At 33.5% G+C, this 17,034-nt stretch overlaps 3 protein-coding genes across 3 annotated transcripts; all 3 read right to left on the minus strand.

The window, feature by feature from the left end:
• Positions 1–249: 249 nt before the first annotated feature.
• On the minus strand, positions 250–4,301 carry LOC145304047 (uncharacterized). Its single transcript, XM_080145809.1, has 3 exons — positions 1,809–4,301; positions 1,460–1,626; positions 250–1,091 (listed from the first exon to the last, which is right to left on the minus strand). Exons 1-3 carry the CDS (start codon positions 2,382–2,384, stop codon positions 908–910), a joined length of 927 nt encoding a protein of 308 aa, XP_080001935.1. The 5' UTR covers positions 2,385–4,301; the 3' UTR covers positions 250–907.
• Positions 4,302–4,356: 55 nt separating this feature from the next.
• Positions 4,357–8,609, minus strand: LOC145304037 (uncharacterized). Its single transcript, XM_080145800.1, has 5 exons — positions 6,792–8,609; positions 6,451–6,579; positions 6,054–6,247; positions 5,617–5,793; positions 4,357–5,264 (listed from the first exon to the last, which is right to left on the minus strand). The coding sequence occupies exons 1-5, from the start codon at positions 6,922–6,924 to the stop codon at positions 4,944–4,946; spliced, it is 954 nt and encodes a 317-aa protein (XP_080001926.1). The 5' UTR covers positions 6,925–8,609; the 3' UTR covers positions 4,357–4,943.
• Positions 8,610–11,876: 3,267 nt separating this feature from the next.
• Positions 11,877–16,407, minus strand: RpLP0-like (ribosomal protein LP0-like). Its single transcript, XM_080145850.1, has 7 exons — positions 16,259–16,407; positions 15,526–15,571; positions 14,625–14,698; positions 14,020–14,160; positions 13,509–13,661; positions 13,066–13,137; positions 11,877–12,022 (listed from the first exon to the last, which is right to left on the minus strand). The coding sequence occupies exons 1-7, from the start codon at positions 16,375–16,377 to the stop codon at positions 11,896–11,898; spliced, it is 732 nt and encodes a 243-aa protein (XP_080001976.1). The 5' UTR covers positions 16,378–16,407; the 3' UTR covers positions 11,877–11,895.
• Between the last annotated feature and the right edge of the window lie 627 nt (positions 16,408–17,034).

Below are 17,034 nucleotides of genomic sequence, written 5' to 3' on the forward strand. Positions count from 1 at the left end.
AAAATTCGAAGAATTCGAGAAGTATTTAGGAACCAATCGAAATGAAATGAAGAAATTCGTGAGAGTGTTCGGATATAAATAGACCAGTTCGAAATCGAAAGATTAATAAATTCGATGGTAGGTAGCTATTATAAAAATCTTTTTTCTTTAAAAAAGAATCATTTTAAAATAATCTGAAAAAATACTGAAAGAAGGAACTAATATGAAATTAAAAAATCTTGTTTTATTAAAGGATTTAAATAAAAAACATAATATGTAAAAAATAATACAAAATTGTATAATGACTTAATTAGGCAGAGTCACGATGAAAGTCTGAGAGGACTCGATGGCTAAGAATTCCTCGCCGTTGGCTCTAACCTCCGGAACTTCTTGTGGGAGCGGGTAACCTTCGTTGTTGAGAGGGCATCCTTGGGGGTCTAGATAGCCCAAAGCTAACAAAATTTGGAAAATAAGAGCGCGGTTCAGAGAGGCTGAATGGGCGGAGGACCAAGAAGGTGTCGTCCGTGAAGTGATGGAATTGGAGGCCTGGTCTGTGAGAGCTGCTAAGGACCTGGGGACTGCTGTGCTCGAGGATTTTAGCATAATTTTTGAAAATATTTCAACTAGCGTTGTATCGTCAATAGCTCGATAATGTTGAGCTGTAGCTATGGAGCGCCATCGGCCTAAGACTCGGATATGATCATCGCTCATACCTAATCTAAAAGCAGATGACACTCCTAAGCTTTTAGCAGATTTAGATGTAATTTTATGCTTAAGTCCTAGATTACTATAAATTAAATTGACATCCTTCATTAAGGTAGAAGCTGAAATGGCGTAACGTCCATCTGCAACTAGGATTCTAAAAAATAATTACTAATAAAAATTGTGAAAATAAAAAAGGTAAAAGAAATGTGTGAATTTATTATGCTTAAAAAACTCGCCTAGAAGATTTCGAAGTGGTGCCATTTCCTGTACGTGGCAGAAGGTAGCTGGTATCTAAGCAGGATGAATCTGATGAATATAACCGGAGCCTGTTATAATACAGGACTAGCAGTGAATAAAGACAGTACTCTGATCCGTTGAAGATCACATAACTGGTGGAACCCTCGAATCTAGAAAAAATAATGTTTATGTCTTTGTGTAAAAAGATTTAAACAATGATGTTCTAGATGAGATACAAAGTTGAAAAAATTTATTAGACTTTGTGGAATTTAAGCAGAATAGAATTGTAATTTGGAAAAGGTTTCCATGGTAAAAACTTTCAAAATTTCTAAGGTATATAAGATGGTAATTAAACGATAACTAGAAAAAATGTTTTGTAACCGTAATTTAAATTTCAACTAAGAAATTAAACTAATAAGGTAGAAAAGAAATTTTGTATAAACTTTGAAATTAAAAATTTGAATTAAAATCTAAATTATCTGGGAAAGGTATAAAAAATTTTAAAGAAAAATTTCTTGCCAATATTAAAAATAAGTACCTAGGATCAGTTTTAGAAGATCTGAAGGTTATGGACATCGCGGGAGTGTCTCCTAGTGTAGTAACCGCTAGATCACAAGCCTTCAATCGCAGCAGGTCGGAGATGCGAGCACACAAGCTGTATTGTAAGTGTTGAGCCACGATCGCTCGGAGGGTTACAATTGGAATCTTAAGAACAAATAAGATTTCTATTAGAAAACAATATTAGTGTGAGATGAAGGAATAAAAAAGTGTAGAACTCCGTATATTGAAATTAGTTTGGTCCGAAAATTTCTAATAGCTATGGTAAAAAATTTAAGAAAAAATTTTATTCGAAGAAAGGATTTATGAGCCGTATGAAAGCTGATTACCTGATCTGGATCCTTTAAAAAAGGTGTCACGTGTCTATCAATAGCCATGGTCAGATATTGGATGGGCAGTTTAGGCGCTTTCTTGGTTAGAGGCTGTTCTGCTGAGGCTCTTCTCGTGATACCTTGGTACATTCTCTCTATTTGGGGGGTCCAGGGGGATTTCATATCCAATGCGCTGGCGAGGAAGTCTATGGCGCCTGCCAAACCAACTACGGCGGATTTTTTAGCTGCGGAGTCCTCTAAAAATTCTATGTAAGCGGCTAAATCCTTCTTTGAGAAATTTAACAGAGTTTTATTTCTGTTTCCGCAAAAAATTTCAAAACGGCGTAAAGTACGGTTGTGAAGTAATTGTGTGGACTTAGTTCTTGAGGACGCGGTTAGTTTTATGTGACGTTTCCTTCTTTCCGTAAGGTTGTATTTCTCTAAAACTGAAGGAAAATAGAGAGGGCCTCTCTTCTCTAGAGGTCTATTGTCTTTAAGGGTTTGTAAAGAAGCATTAAACTTATGATAATTAACGGTGGAGTGTTTGAAAGATGTTCTCATTTTAAGATGCTGAAAAAATTTTGTACAGTTCATTAAAAAATATATTAATTAAAATTGAGGTAAAAGAATTGCATATTCTTTACCGGTGTGAATCAATAAGGCGAGAGTTTTAAACGTCTTGTGGCCATTGAAAAAATTATTTGGTGTAGAAGCAATATAATAAGGATCCCAAAGAAGAAAATTTTTGACAAAAGAATTAAAATAAGATCCTTTAACAATACAATTCCAAAAGGGGTACGTCGGCCATGAGGGCAAAACTACTACTGCTGTTATATCATCATACAATTTTAATTTATTAAAAACACGAGAAAGTAGAGAAATTGGGGGGTGGATGTAGTAACATTCTGAACTAGTCAGGGAAACTGTAAAAAAGTCAATATCGACACAATTTAGTTGTGGAAAAGGGGAAATAAATTTCTCTACTTTGCAATTTTTAGATGTTGCGAAACAGTCAATTGAAAATTTGATAGAAAAATAACTTTGAAGAAATTGAAAATCATCTAAACTAATTCCAAATTCATTAGAAGATTTAAAAAGTTTAGAGCCTAAATCTGCTAAAGTGATGAGTGAGCTGTCTCGGGGCATCCATTTAGGTAAAATACGAATTGCGTATTGGAATTCCAAAAGTTTTAATTGGATTAACAATTTTTGAATAACTAAATTACGGCTTCCAATACGCAAAAAAGAGTAAAGACACATACTATCTGTTATCCAAATAACCAATTGCCCTTTGAGAGTAGCAAAATAATTGCTGTAATGTTCGAAAGCTTTAATAATGCTTAAAAGTTCTCTATGGCCTGAAGATAATTCAGCCTCTTGTGGAGTAAATAAATAGTCAGAAATAATTTTACAATCTCCAGCTTTGAAGGAAAAGGCTGAATGGTCGGAAGCGTCCGACACGAAAACATTACAATGTTTGTTTAAATCATTAGGATCAATGTTGTCAATTAAAAAAGAAATTTGATGGGGGGACAAAACTTCTATTGTTTTGGATTCAGTGCGAATGGGTTGTCCGTTTAAAGAAACAAAATGTTCTTTACAGAGGGACAATTCTTGAAACATGTCTGCATTAACAAACAAAGATCCTTTCCAACCGTACTGTGAGGTGTAAACACCTAGAGCATGGTTAGAATTTCTAGCTATAACACGAATAAAATCTCCATGACTAAAATATGCATGACATAATTTGCCTAAAAAAGAGGCTAAAATTTTAACATCTACAGGATCATTGGAGTCAAAAGCAAGTAAAATTTTATCAAGAAGAAATAAAACTTTTTGAATTTTTATGATGGGGAGGGAAATTATCATTTTACTACTATCGAGAATAAAACCTAAATATTGTATGCGACGGACAGGTTCTAGTTGACATTTAGAAAGTTGGAAATGCCAACCTGCACATAGTAAAACTGATAATACAAAGTGTGTACTAAGAAGACATTTAAAATAATTTAGTTCGACAGTCAAACCGTCATCAATATAGACACTAATGTCTATATTGTGACGGTGACAAAAATGTTTGACTGGACGGATCAAGGCATCTACTAAATATACGGCTGAGGCAACCCTGAAGGGAAGCCTCAGGTATTTGTAAAAAGAATAGGAACTGTCAGCATTCTTGTAACAAAAACCGAAAAGTTCAGTAACAGCAGGATCTAGATGTACTTGATGGTACATGCCCCGCAAGTCCCAAGATGTAAAAAATACATCCTGAGAAATGCGAGGCAGTACTGTCTTAATGTCGTTTAAAGAGACGTTCTCAGGCTGGAGAAGTAGATTGATATGGCGTGATAAATCGATGCACAATCTAAAAGCAGGAAAATTCTTCGAAAAATTTGAAAAGAGAATAATATTAAAAAAAAAAAAATTTTGAAAAAACTTAATGGAAAAATATTTCAAGAGGTAGTGTAAAAGAATGAAAAAGAAAAAGAATTTTTTATAAAAAAGGATATAGAAACTGAGGGGAATCAAAAAAGGAATGAAAAAATAAAGAAAATTGAAAAATATGATTTATGTGTCGAAGAATTTTCCTGAGTTTAGTTGTGTTAGTTAAACTACATGTTCTACTAGCTACCGTAAGAGGCGAACAACAATAAGGCTGATGATCGATTTGAGCAATAATACCTTTGTCTAACAAGGATTGAATTTCTTGACGAACAAATTCGGGATTGCGAACAGCGCTATTGTTGTTCTTCTCGAAATACGGTAACACAGGAGATGTAAAAACTTAAAAATTAAAAAAGATAGATTATGGAGAATAATTGTAAAAAATTTTGTTTAACAAAAGTAATATAAGTAAGTATAAAAAGAATTATTCTCGATAATCTACCTGGTTGATATCCAAAGGTAAGAGTTTGTAAAACAAAAGGTGGTGCATTAAGAATATTTTTATAAAAATTAATTGCTGTAAGCGAATGAATAGAATAAGCTGGAGAATAACTAGATAAGAAATCTGTTTGAATGTCATATAAACGTTTATAATGATCATAATCTTCTGTAAAACAAAAATTTGTTAAAGAAGAAATATGGAAATTAGGAATATCTGAGGTAGGTATTGGTAAATTTAAATCTTGAATAGTGTAAAGAGGATTAGATTTATGACTTAGAGTTGGCGGAAGGACAGTCGTCGACTTTATGTCCTTCGCCGTTACAACCGTGGCAGCGAAGAGTTCCTCGACCTCGTCCTCTGGATCCTCTGCCCCGAGGGTTTGAGCCTCCATTGTGGTTAAACCGGCCGTTAGAGAAGCCGCCACGTGCTCCTTGGCTAAAGTCTCCTCGAAAGTCAGGTAACGAGTCCGAGATGCGCTGCTGCTGTGAGGTGAGGTAGCGCCTGTTACCTGCTAGAGCTACACGGTTGGCGTGGCCGATATTTTTAGAAAAGGCCAGTTCAATGTATCCTATGGAGCTTTCAGCTACCTAAATAAAACGAAAATCTTGATAATTTTATAATAAAATATACTGATAACTGCTGTATTAAAAGAAAGTTGCCGTAGAAATATTTTTAAAAAAATGAAATTGAAAAAATAAATTGGAACGAAAGAATAGTTATTTCACGTACTATATTATAAAAATCTTTCCGTGGGTGCATGAGCCAATAAAACTGATGCTAATCTATACTTGTACATCCTTAGATAAAATTTTAATACTAAACAGTTTTTATGTAGAATGAACTGGTTTCTATCTGCCGGATTCAAATAAATTGAGAAATTGAATGACATAGTTTTGATTAATGTAAGACGAAAAAAGAAAAGAAATCTGAAGTTCTTGCCTTTATTGCTTGGTAACAGGCTTGCAACGACTGCTGCAAGTCGTATAACAGATTCTTGGGGGCCTTCAAAGCCACAAGGCGCTTCGCAGCGTCCTCGACATAATTCTTAGAACGGCAGGTGTCTCTTATGACACATTTTAAAAATGTGAGGGAGACGTCGTTCTTTTCATTCAAAGACTGAATAGAAAAAAACTATGTGAGATTCCCAAGAAAAGAATTTTAAATGTAAAAAAGATAACGTGGATAAAATAACAAAAAACTAATATTCCAAAACAGAAATTCGAAAAAATGTTGAATAGAGAAAAATTTATAATGAAATTTAGAAAAAATGCCCTTAACCCAATGTAACTACCCTTTTTTGTTAAAAATGGACTAATTAACCCCTACATATATTAAAAAATATATGATTGATCAAAAATTTTAAAGTTTTTTCTTACGTTGAGATGTTCGAATAAGCGTTCCCGCTCGGCGTGTATGTCCGCAGAAGTCATTCCTATCCATGCTGGTGGGTCTGACAGGATTTCTGCTGCTCGCCGGAGGCGACGTCGAGCTTTCCGGCCACCTACTAGCTGGCTGCTGCTGTCTGAATCAGACGAGTGCCGCTTGCTTTTCTTCTTTTTCTTCTTCTTTCCTAAAGAAAGAATATATGAAGAAATATTAATCCAAAGAATAATGTCAAATATTCAGTCGGTGCTTATAGAAATAAGGTGTTAAGAAATTTATATTTTAAAAAATAAACTGTATTTAAAATAAATTTCTGTGATAATATCATTAAGATTTAGGAGTTCATGAAAATAAATGCATGAAAGAAAGGATTTTGTCTAATTAAAATACCTTTTCTTTTCCTCTTAGGTTCATCTGATTCCGTAGAACTCGAAGATGAGGAGAATGAACTAGATGAAGAGGAACTACTTGGGTAGCGTTTCTTCTTTTTCGACTTCTTGCGTTTGGGGGAAAAATCATCTAAAGAAAACATAAAAATTTGTTGAAATGAAATAAAGTAGAAAAAAGGCTTATAACTGTAAAAAAGAGAAAAAATAAAGAGGGGAAAAAATTAAAGTTTCTAAAAAGAAAATTTTATGGGGGTAAAAAACTGCCAAGAAGAAGAAAAAATTATTGAACTCAAAATCCAAATTATTGAATCAAATTTATGATTTACTAAGTATTAAGTTTACCTGAAGACACTGAAGCATGTCTAGCAGGCATCTTGACTCTTTCAGATTCAATAAGGGGAGCTGCAGACACCGATGGTCGCGCTAAAGCTGCAGACTCTTGAAGTCGCGCTGTCATTTTTGGCGGCTGATGCATTTGCGGCACAAAACCTATCCCCGGCAAATACGAACCGGCTGGAGGGAGGTTATTTAACCCTAAAGGATCTTTAGGATCCTTTGGAATAATAGTTTGCGCAGCCGATGAAGGACCTGGAGCTACAACCGTAGAGGGAGCTGAGGCATTTAATGGAACCGAATAGGTTCTAGATAGATTTGTGGTAGAAACCACTGTAGAAGGTGCGGGGGGGGGGGATTATCCTCATCTGAGGAATTGTGCGAATGTCCTGTAGGAACAGGCATTTTAATTCTGAAGATGAAAAATAAAAAAGTGAAAAGAATTGAAAAACAATATAAAGTAAAAACATTTATGAAAAATCATGCAAAATCAAAAAATACATGCTGTAATTTTAACAATGTTATTTTAAAAAGAAAAATCTAAATAAGAAGAAATTGAAATAAATTTAAGAAAATTGCTTATGGAAATTTATGAAAAATAAGAAATTTTGTATAAGAAAAGAAAAAGAAAATTTAGTAAATTATTCGTCAATAAGACATGACAAGGTGGTGCGAAATTCGGCTTACAATTCTTTGAAAGTTCGGCCAAACTCATCATAAACAGATTTGGTGGTTAAAAAACAATCTTCAAAATCATGATTAAGTTGCTCTAATTGACCACGAAGAATGAACACACGATTAATCATTCCTCTGACTATTAAATGTCTGTCTGTGGCACTGTGATATGTGACAAAATAAAGAAGACAAAAAGTTAATCTCTCCTTAAGTTCACGGAGATTACAAAAATGAAATGTCCTGACATTCCTTAGTTTGTAATACTCAAAAGGTGTCATGATCACTAAGAATTTAAAAAACGATGATCTGAAAGAAAATGTAGATACATGAATAGTTTAATATGTCAAATTAGAACAAATAAATATTGATGTAAAAATACAAAAATTAGAAGTAAAAAACTTTCCAATAATAATAATGAAAAAAGGGGTTAGGGAGGGTGGGTGAAAACGTATTTAAAAAGCGATGTAAAGAGAGAGTACTAACTCTATCGGTGAAATGAAAACGAATGAGAATATAAAAAACGTTTTGATTTAAAGTAAGTTTTAGGAGATTTCAACTCGTGTGATGGCAGGTTATAGAAACGTGTCAAAAGCGCAATTTTCGAGAATGCTCCGTAATTCATTGCAATCGATCAATAAAATAATATCAAATTCCTCTTAATTCAACAAAAAATGGCCATTTTGTAACTTCATGTTATTCCATTAAAAACGTCTTATTTCGTTTCCTTATGCTGCAATTAATATTTTTTATCGATCGATATTCCATAAATCACTAAAGAATCCATCGAAAAGTAAGCTAAAAGAGTTAGAATATTGGGAAAATTCGAAGAATTCGAGAAGTATTTAGGAACCAATCTCCATTTACTATTGAAATTCTCCCGAATAATCCCAAATGCAAATAAAATCCCCAACTGAAAATAGTAAATGATGTAATACGTTGAAATAGTATATATAATTCACTAAAAAACTAAAACTTACTGTTGAAAACGTATTTAAAAAGCGATGTAAAGAGAGAGTACTAACTCTATCGGTGAAATGAAAACGAATGAGAATATAAAAAACGTTTTGATTTAAAGTAAGTTTTAGGAAATTTCAACTCGTGTGACGGCAGGTTATAGAAACGTGTCAAAAGCGCAATTTTCGAGAATGCTCCGTAATTCATTGCAATCGATCAATAAAATAATATCAAATTCCTCTTAATTCAACAAAAAATGGCCAGTATTTTATTTGACTAATTTTTTTAAAACTATACAGCATGCATGTTTGTGTCAATAATGAAGACATTACGGGTTTTTATGTACAAAAAGTTGTTTTAACCCATTAGTGCCGAGCGCCACTTTTATGGGCCGATCGAGCTGTAAGTTTCAGGGAAGCTTTATAATGGTCAAAACGGAATTCGTATTTTTTTGTTTTGCTCTAGTGGCGTGCACAGGAAAGTTGCAAAAAAAAACCGGTTCGGCTTGGCCATAAATACCAACCAGGCATTAACACCCGTTTTTGGTGCTTTCCCCCAGTTTTAAAACCCGGTTGACCTGTATAAACCCGGTTATTTTGACCAAAAATCGAAAAATGTAATTTTTGAACGCCAAAAGTGAGATGAACACTTTTTAGAACTTTGATACGATCCGTAATTGAAAACTACACAACCTCATGTAATCTAAAGAGCTACAAGTATAATACGAAGCAATTTATTTCAAATTTCGTGTTTAGCCGGCGATTTCGGGTAAAAAAACCCTGTTTTGTTGTTGTTGTCAAAAAAGATCTATTAGTGAAACCGGGTAATAAAAATTTCAGACTCAAAATGGAAATGCCGAACCGGGCCTATATAGGGCGTAAAAAAACGATAAAAAAATCATATAAAAAATAATAATTTAAATCAAACGAATTCACAAAAAGATGTACTTGTCAATAAACTTTAGATTTAACGAAAAAAATCAGCGACTTTACTATAAAAACAAAAAAGTTAGATGGGGTATTTTGAATTTTCATGATTTTCAAACTTTGTTGATCTATACCGGCAAACGGAAGTAAGCAAAACTACCTGCTCCAGGGGGAAATGAAAGCCAGGGTAGTAGAGGGGGGATTCATACTGAGAATGATGCAATTATGAAGCCGAAAACCGGTTTTTTTACATTTTCTGGCACCGGGTTTTAAAACCCGGTTCGGCACTAATGGGTTAAAGCAAGAAAAAAATATAATCTTTCTAGTAACTAATATACAATTTTGTAGTTTTATATATGTCTGTATTTTGGTTTCTAAAAAAAGTACTATACCAACAAACATGCATGCCTGAAAATTAGTTTCAATATTCGTATTAAACAGGAAAAAGAAACTAAGTCGTCGTTATAATTATTGTTTGTCATTTTTGGTGTAAGGTTTTTTTAATGAAACTTTTTTGGATCTCGTGAATTCGATTTGGATTTTCTGGTTGCCAGAAATGAAATCTACGCATATTTTTTAGCTAGATGGCATTTGTCTGGTTAAGATTGGATAAAAAATTCTTTGGTTGGTTAAATTTAATAAGTGTGTAGAGCACTTGAGAATGAGGGAAGTTGAATTAAATAATCTATTTTTTTTATTTTGGAGATGAAAATAAAGTAATTTTTTTCTGGAAGAGTGGGTGACGATTAAAGCGTCAATTCGCCCATCTGACAACCAACTCTCTGGGATGCACGACCTTTGTCTGAGAAGTCCCAACTGTGCATGGTCACGAGTTGCGCCTGTTTTGAGTCTAAGCATACCCCCTACCTTAACAATTACGTCGCGCATCTGACAGCAGCAGTGGGGATCTTTTTAACATCTTTCGTTATGACGCGGTGTCGGACAGAGATTCGTACCTAACGCCTTCCCGACGACGAGCGGATGCGCTACGTGTTGAGCCACGGTCACGATAAAAAAAAAGTTTTTAACCATTCCAGGACCTATGAGAAGCCCCTGTAAAGAAGAACCGTATCCGTTCAGCGGATAGTGAGATTCTTCGGTACAAATAGACAAACATCCTGTTACTTTATATTATGGATTAGGCAAGGTAATTTAGACATAGCAAGTAACATGATTAATGATTGATACTTTTTTATTTGGTCACCTTACCTGGATCCTGGTGACCGCTGGCAAAGTAAAATAAAAGAAAACTCATTTAAACAAAAAAATATATTTGATGAGAACAAAATATCACGACAAGAACATAAAAAAGATTACAATAGCAAACATTTAGTCTTGTTTGATTCTATGATTATACAGATTTCATTAAATTTTAATGATAATGAATAATTTTAATTTACCAAATACAGGTACTATAACATAAGGGTTATTCAGTTGTAGATACAGGATAATATTTGCTGTTGAAAATCTTTTTAGTTCTTCACTTCCAAAAAACATGCAATGCGAAGATGAATGATAGCTGCTGTAAATTGTAATTATTCTTGAGACCCATCAGATTCTGCGCCATCATCATCCTGATTGGTTACACATTTTAAAATAACTTGATGTGTATAAAAACAAGGATGACAACATCCATAAAAGCGAAGCACTGAAACAGTAGGACAAACGAACATTACCACTTGTATAGTGTCAGAACTGAATAATCAGAATATAAATGTGTAAGAATCGGAGCAAAATTGTAAGTAAATTTGTTGATAAACTACTTGATACAGGATAATGTTTATGGACATACTGACATTTTTAGGACTTGATTATAGAGTTGCTTTGCTTATAACGTTGTACTTCGTTGTCCCAGGAATCAATATACCAAAAATCAGATCAATCGTATGATTAGATCACATAAAAATTTGTTGTTAAAAAAGAAAAAAAATCAAAAAAATGGACGTACGGACAAACTGGTAATGATTATAGAGTTGCTACGCTTTCTAAATCGTACCTAACTACTACAGGAATCACCATGCAAAGTTTGAAATCGATAGGACAATTCTAACATGCCTAAATTGACGAAAAAAGCTATCTCTCTGTGACGGACGTACGGACGGGCCGACCCTAATTATAGAAAAGCTTCGCTTTTAAAAATGTAGCCTTATTTAGGCCATAAAATTTTGTCTCAATATGGTGGTGTATTACTTGTATCTTCCACCATATTTTCATGTTCTCTTATAAAGGGTTTTTAACTATTTTAGAAAAAAGTACCACCCCGCCTCCGAAGAAAATTAGCCAAAGATAAAGTATCTTCTTTGAAAATAGCCCCTAGAAAAAAATTTCCTTTTAAACTAAAATTTTTAAAAATATGATACCCCCCCCCCCAAAAAAAAATGTTTTTTTCCATTTTTTATGTAACCTAAATGGGTGGTCGAATTTAACCGCACACAACGTAGTACCCCTAGAGGCCTTTAGGAGCGTAGTCGCTGGTTTAAAAAAAAGTTTAAAGGTTTATGTTGACTAGAGACTTAAATTACAATATCGATTGAAAGTGATGTTTGATACAAGTTATTTTAATATCCTGCCTCGTTATCCTCTTTTTCATCCTTTTTAGGTTTTTTAGGAGTGTTCATGATTTCAGGAAGTTCTGCCAAAATTTTAAATTCTCCATCGTTCGACCAGACCGCTAACATTTGCAACCTTAATATTAGAGTTATTATCAGGGATCTAAAGGGATAAGACAATAGTCGATAAATTAATGTACAAATTATACATCCCTAAAAATAATACACAAAATTACAAATCTTGAAGATTACAATTTTTGGTTGAAACGTTTGAACATTCAACTAATGAACCAACCAATCAAAATTCAATCTAGTATACACAACATATGATCGCAGATACGAAAATGAATTTAGTCTTGCATATTATTCATATTAAAACTAAGGGTGGGGGTGTTTAATGCAACCATCTCGTAATCAGTGAGCAAATGGCACTTAGAATTCGAATTTTGATCTGAACGTTTGCATGAGTAATCCTTGGTAGGTCTACTTTCCCTGAATCGAACAAAAAGTTGGAAAAGTAACGGCTGGCGGCTCAGCCGTTTAGCCGTTTTTTGCCTATTTTCAGGGTAAATCCATCATCAATTACGTAGGAATCAACTTTTTAAAACATATTTTTGGTTTAATTTATGTTAAATGTTAGCAATAACCATTTTTAAAACTTCTAGTACCAACAGCTACCGTCTAGAACCATTTGATGGCGTTTTGGAGTGGAAAAGAGTATTGTGTGGAGATAGGTTTCGTGACTAATTTGCAATATAGATATCCAAAAAATGGCAAAACAGCTGAGCCGCCAGCCGTTAACCGTTACTTTTCCAACTTTTTGTTCGATTTAGGGAAAATAGACCTACCAAGGATTACTCATGCAAAATTTCAGATGGAAATTCAAATTCTATGTGCCATTTGCTCACTGATTACGAGATGTTTGCATTAACCCCCCCCCCCCCCCCCCCTCTTAATTCAATTATATTTAGATAATAAGGATAAAATTATTGGTTTAAATAAAAGTTAAGTGCGTCAATTTTGAACCAACCTATGAAAGATTATGATCATAAAGTTTAGGTGGCCGCGCAATTTACAGTCCAATTACCACTCCCTACCAAGCGATTAATTGACTATTCTCTCTTGAAGACATACGAACACAAGCACATAATAGAGTTACTTAGCTGTTAATAAATGTACCTAAATTCTGCTTGTTGTTTTCCAAAAAGTTTAAGGATACGGGCTTGTTGACTGCTTAGAATATCACCTTCTCTGAAAATAATAATTAAATAGTTTGATAAACTGAAGAAAAAACAGGTTAATTTTCTTAATCGATAATGTTTAAGAATATGTCAATAAAATGTGTGATGTCTATCTCCTTCGTCCCCGAAGGGGAAAGAAATTTCAAGTTTAGCCATGAGATCACCTGTCAAACAATTAGCAAAATCCAATCCGGCAATATGATTATTACAAAAACATGATAAATATCCAATCTCCATTTTATAATATAAAATAAGTAAACATATCTTTATCTTGTTTAATGTAAAAATGGATATATACACTGACAGTATACGTTACAAAAAAAATTCTCAAATTTTCAAAAATGAAAAAAAAATTTCTAAGAGGAAAACGCCCAAACTTACTGGCAAACTGTGTGTTCTTGATACAAGGTGACAATTCCCTTCTCCAGTTTTGTCGGGAGGCCCAGGGACCTCAGGTGAGGTTCAATGTCATGTGAAAACTGTTCCACTGGACCCGCAGGGATCACAACGGTTTCTGTACACTTGGCTCCGGTTCTGACAAATATGTAACAATCAATTTTCCAGTATGGCTTGGAAGCTGGATTAGAACCAATTTTACTGAAAAATCATATATCTTATCGTATTTCAGACAACTTTCTACAAATAATAAAAATAAAAATCATAACGTTAATACCAGTTTTGTTAGATTAGGCTCTTCGGAGCTAATCAAACTGTAATTAATCATATAATTATCACTTTAACTATCTATGGAAAGCTGTCTATAATACGATGCGATTAAAAACTATTTTTGAATATGCTGCGACACTTCGGCTTTTCTATAATTATGGTAGGTCCGATTATATTATTTATTTATGATGTCAGAAATGTCCCATCTATTTCAAATCAAATATACCTAGCATAATCAACTGCTGAGAGGTTGTCAAAAAATTGGATGACATCTTCAGTTTTCTCATTTGTACACAGCAGACCAACCTCGCCACGCATCAACATGGACACTTTGTGAAGATTTTCAGAGTATTCCTCTTCGGGTGTACTAAATAATAAATGTATAAGTATAAATGTACAATCCAGACAACTACCTGGCCCAAGTGGTGGGGACCTTTTTCACAAATTGCTTTCTGATTTTGTAGCGACTTAGCTGTGTTAATATTCCGACGCTATTGGCTATTATTTAAAAGTCAGCACAGAGTTCCAACCACGTGGGTAGTTACATACAGCTCGTGCCCCCTCTATTGTTTTACTTTAATTACTAAATAATGCTATAATGAAAGAAGTTTCTTTAAAACTTTTGCATTTCAAACATACCTATTTACTACTATTTTGACCAGAAAAATGTAATATTTTTTCAGTAGGGAAAAAAAAATAAACCTTGTACAGAATATACACGACCCCTAAAAATAGCCCATGCAAAAGTGTCATTTAATAAATAAATACTGGATAAAACTCTTTAAAAAATTGTCATGCAACATTGATATGATAATGTAGTAAACTACTCACTTTCCAAGAGCTTTTGCAATAACTCTGTTCTTTCCAATGAAAAATTTGCTGTGACTCCATTTTCCTCGAACATCCTATAATATATATCAATATCATTAGGTTCTATTTTATTACAATTTAAGTTTACAATTACAATATTATGTTCTTTTTTTGTAAGGGTTTTTTTTAATGCAATCATTTCGTAATCAATGATTAAATGGCATTTAGAATTCGAATTTCGATCTGAAATTTTTCATGAGTAATTTTCCCTAAATCGAACAAAACGTTGGAAAAGAAACGGCTGGCGACTCAGCCGTTTAGCCGTTTTTTTTTGCCTATTTTCAGGGCAAATTCATCATTAATTACGTAGGAAACAACTTTTTAAAACATATTTTTGGTTTAATTCATGTTAAATGATAGCAATAACCATTTTTTTAATTTCTAGTACCAACAGCTACCGGCTAGAACCGTTTGATAAGGTTTTTGAGCGACAAAAAGAATTATGTGGAGAGAGGTTTCGTGACTAATATGCTCTTAAGATTGGCAAAAATTAGTAAAACGGAAAATAGAAAAAAAATGTTTTCAGTTCTCTTAATTTACATTTTTTCCCCTCCAACCACATATTTATATTTTTTTTTAGCCCCACCCCCCCCCCTCCCCCTAACCGGGTCAAATTTACAGAATATACACCCCTGTATTATTCCCCCTCCCACATTTTCTTTTATTTTTTTCACCAAAGAGGACAAAAAAGAAAAAATTTTTTTCAGTTCTGATCATTTTAACATTTTTTCCCTTAATCACATATTTTCTCTTCCCCCCCTTTAGCAGAGTCAACCATGCAGAATATACAAAACTGTTGGACCAATAAAGGAACAATAAGCCTACGTTTTTTGGACAGCAAGAAAGTCTTCAAAGTACATACCTTCATCGTTGCATTTCTCTGATTTTCTGGTTTGAAAACGAAAATCCTAAATATAAGAATATATTTAATAGATAATTTAAACATCTTGATAATGTATACTTTTATTTTTATTGTTTTAAAGAAGCAAGTAGTAAATAATCAGCTTGAAAAAACTATTTATATTATAACTTTAAAGGTTTAAAATATCGTGTAATACAGTTATCCGCAAGAAATAAATAATTTAAGCCTTTTTTTGGTCATCTCTAATTTGAGATAGGACAATGTACGATAAAATGATACAATTCCCAAATTATACCCCTTCAGAATCCTTATACTAAAGTAACAGGGTGTCTGTCTGTGTGTTTGTACCGAAGGATCTCGCTAACCGCTAAACCGTTTGGGTTCTCCTTAACAGGGTATTCTAAAAGGTCCCGGGAAGGTTTATAACTATTTTGGGGGAAGGTGCCACCACCCTCCCAAAAGAAATCCCAAAAAAATCTAAATTTTTTACGTTTCTCGATTTAACAAAGAGAGTTCAACAAACGTCAAACGCAACATAAACATATTTACATATAAAAAAAAACATTTAAAGTTCCACTAGAGGCCTCTAGGGGCGTAGCCGCTAGTAACTTGAATGAAATAATGTTGAAATATAAGTATTTCCAACTTGTTGCACCATTCCAGACCCTAAAATAACCCGCCAATTCTCCTCAAAAAGTGTATAATAATAATTACAGCTGGCAAATAATCTAACCTAGCATAGTTATCAACGGCAGAACGAACTTTGTCGACCAAAGCCTGCTTAAACTCTAATCCAACCTTCTTCTGAGTCTTGGTTAGGGAAATTTTCTTTTCCCTCTTAGATTTAGGCATTTTAGGATCTGAAATTGTAAAAATTTTATAAAGTAAATTCGAAAATTTCGCGTTGAAACAGAAGGGGAAAAGATATCAAGAATTAAAAACCATTCTGTATTGGTTCTAGAAAAGTTATTTCCAATGTAGTTTCAAGTCCTATTAATATCCACTGAATTTAACCAGTGTTCAGCCATACCGAAAAATCATATAATTTTTGATTTTAGTATCCACTAAATCGGACTTAAGTCGCAACACACAAGACAGCCTTCCGCGGGCTAAACGAGTTTTAATATCATTTCCATAGAAATTTGTCTACAATGCGGCGCTATAAAAGACTTTTCGGTTTAGATGAAAACAGTTCTCATTCAATGGATATTATTGTTTAGAAACCACACTAGAGTAAGTTTAGACTATCATTTTAAAGACGCGAAACCGTTACCACAAAAGCCCACCAAAACAATAAAAGCCACGAAAATGTATAACTTTAAATTCAATTAGGGGAGTAAGGTTTACGAGAGTGTGCATCATGAAATAACAATCTTTTGAAACATTAAGAATAAAGAAATTGAAAACTATACTAACGAAGGCAAATTAAAAGCAGCAATATCTAACTTATGATATTACTATTTCTCCAAAACTCAATAACCCGAAATAAACTACAAGATTAGGTCTACA

Source organism: Acartia tonsa, chromosome 2 (genome assembly GCF_053477335.1).
Source record: "Acartia tonsa isolate MP-2025a chromosome 2, ASM5347733v1, whole genome shotgun sequence".
In the NCBI taxonomy this organism is placed as follows: domain Eukaryota; kingdom Metazoa; phylum Arthropoda; class Copepoda; order Calanoida; family Acartiidae; genus Acartia; species Acartia tonsa.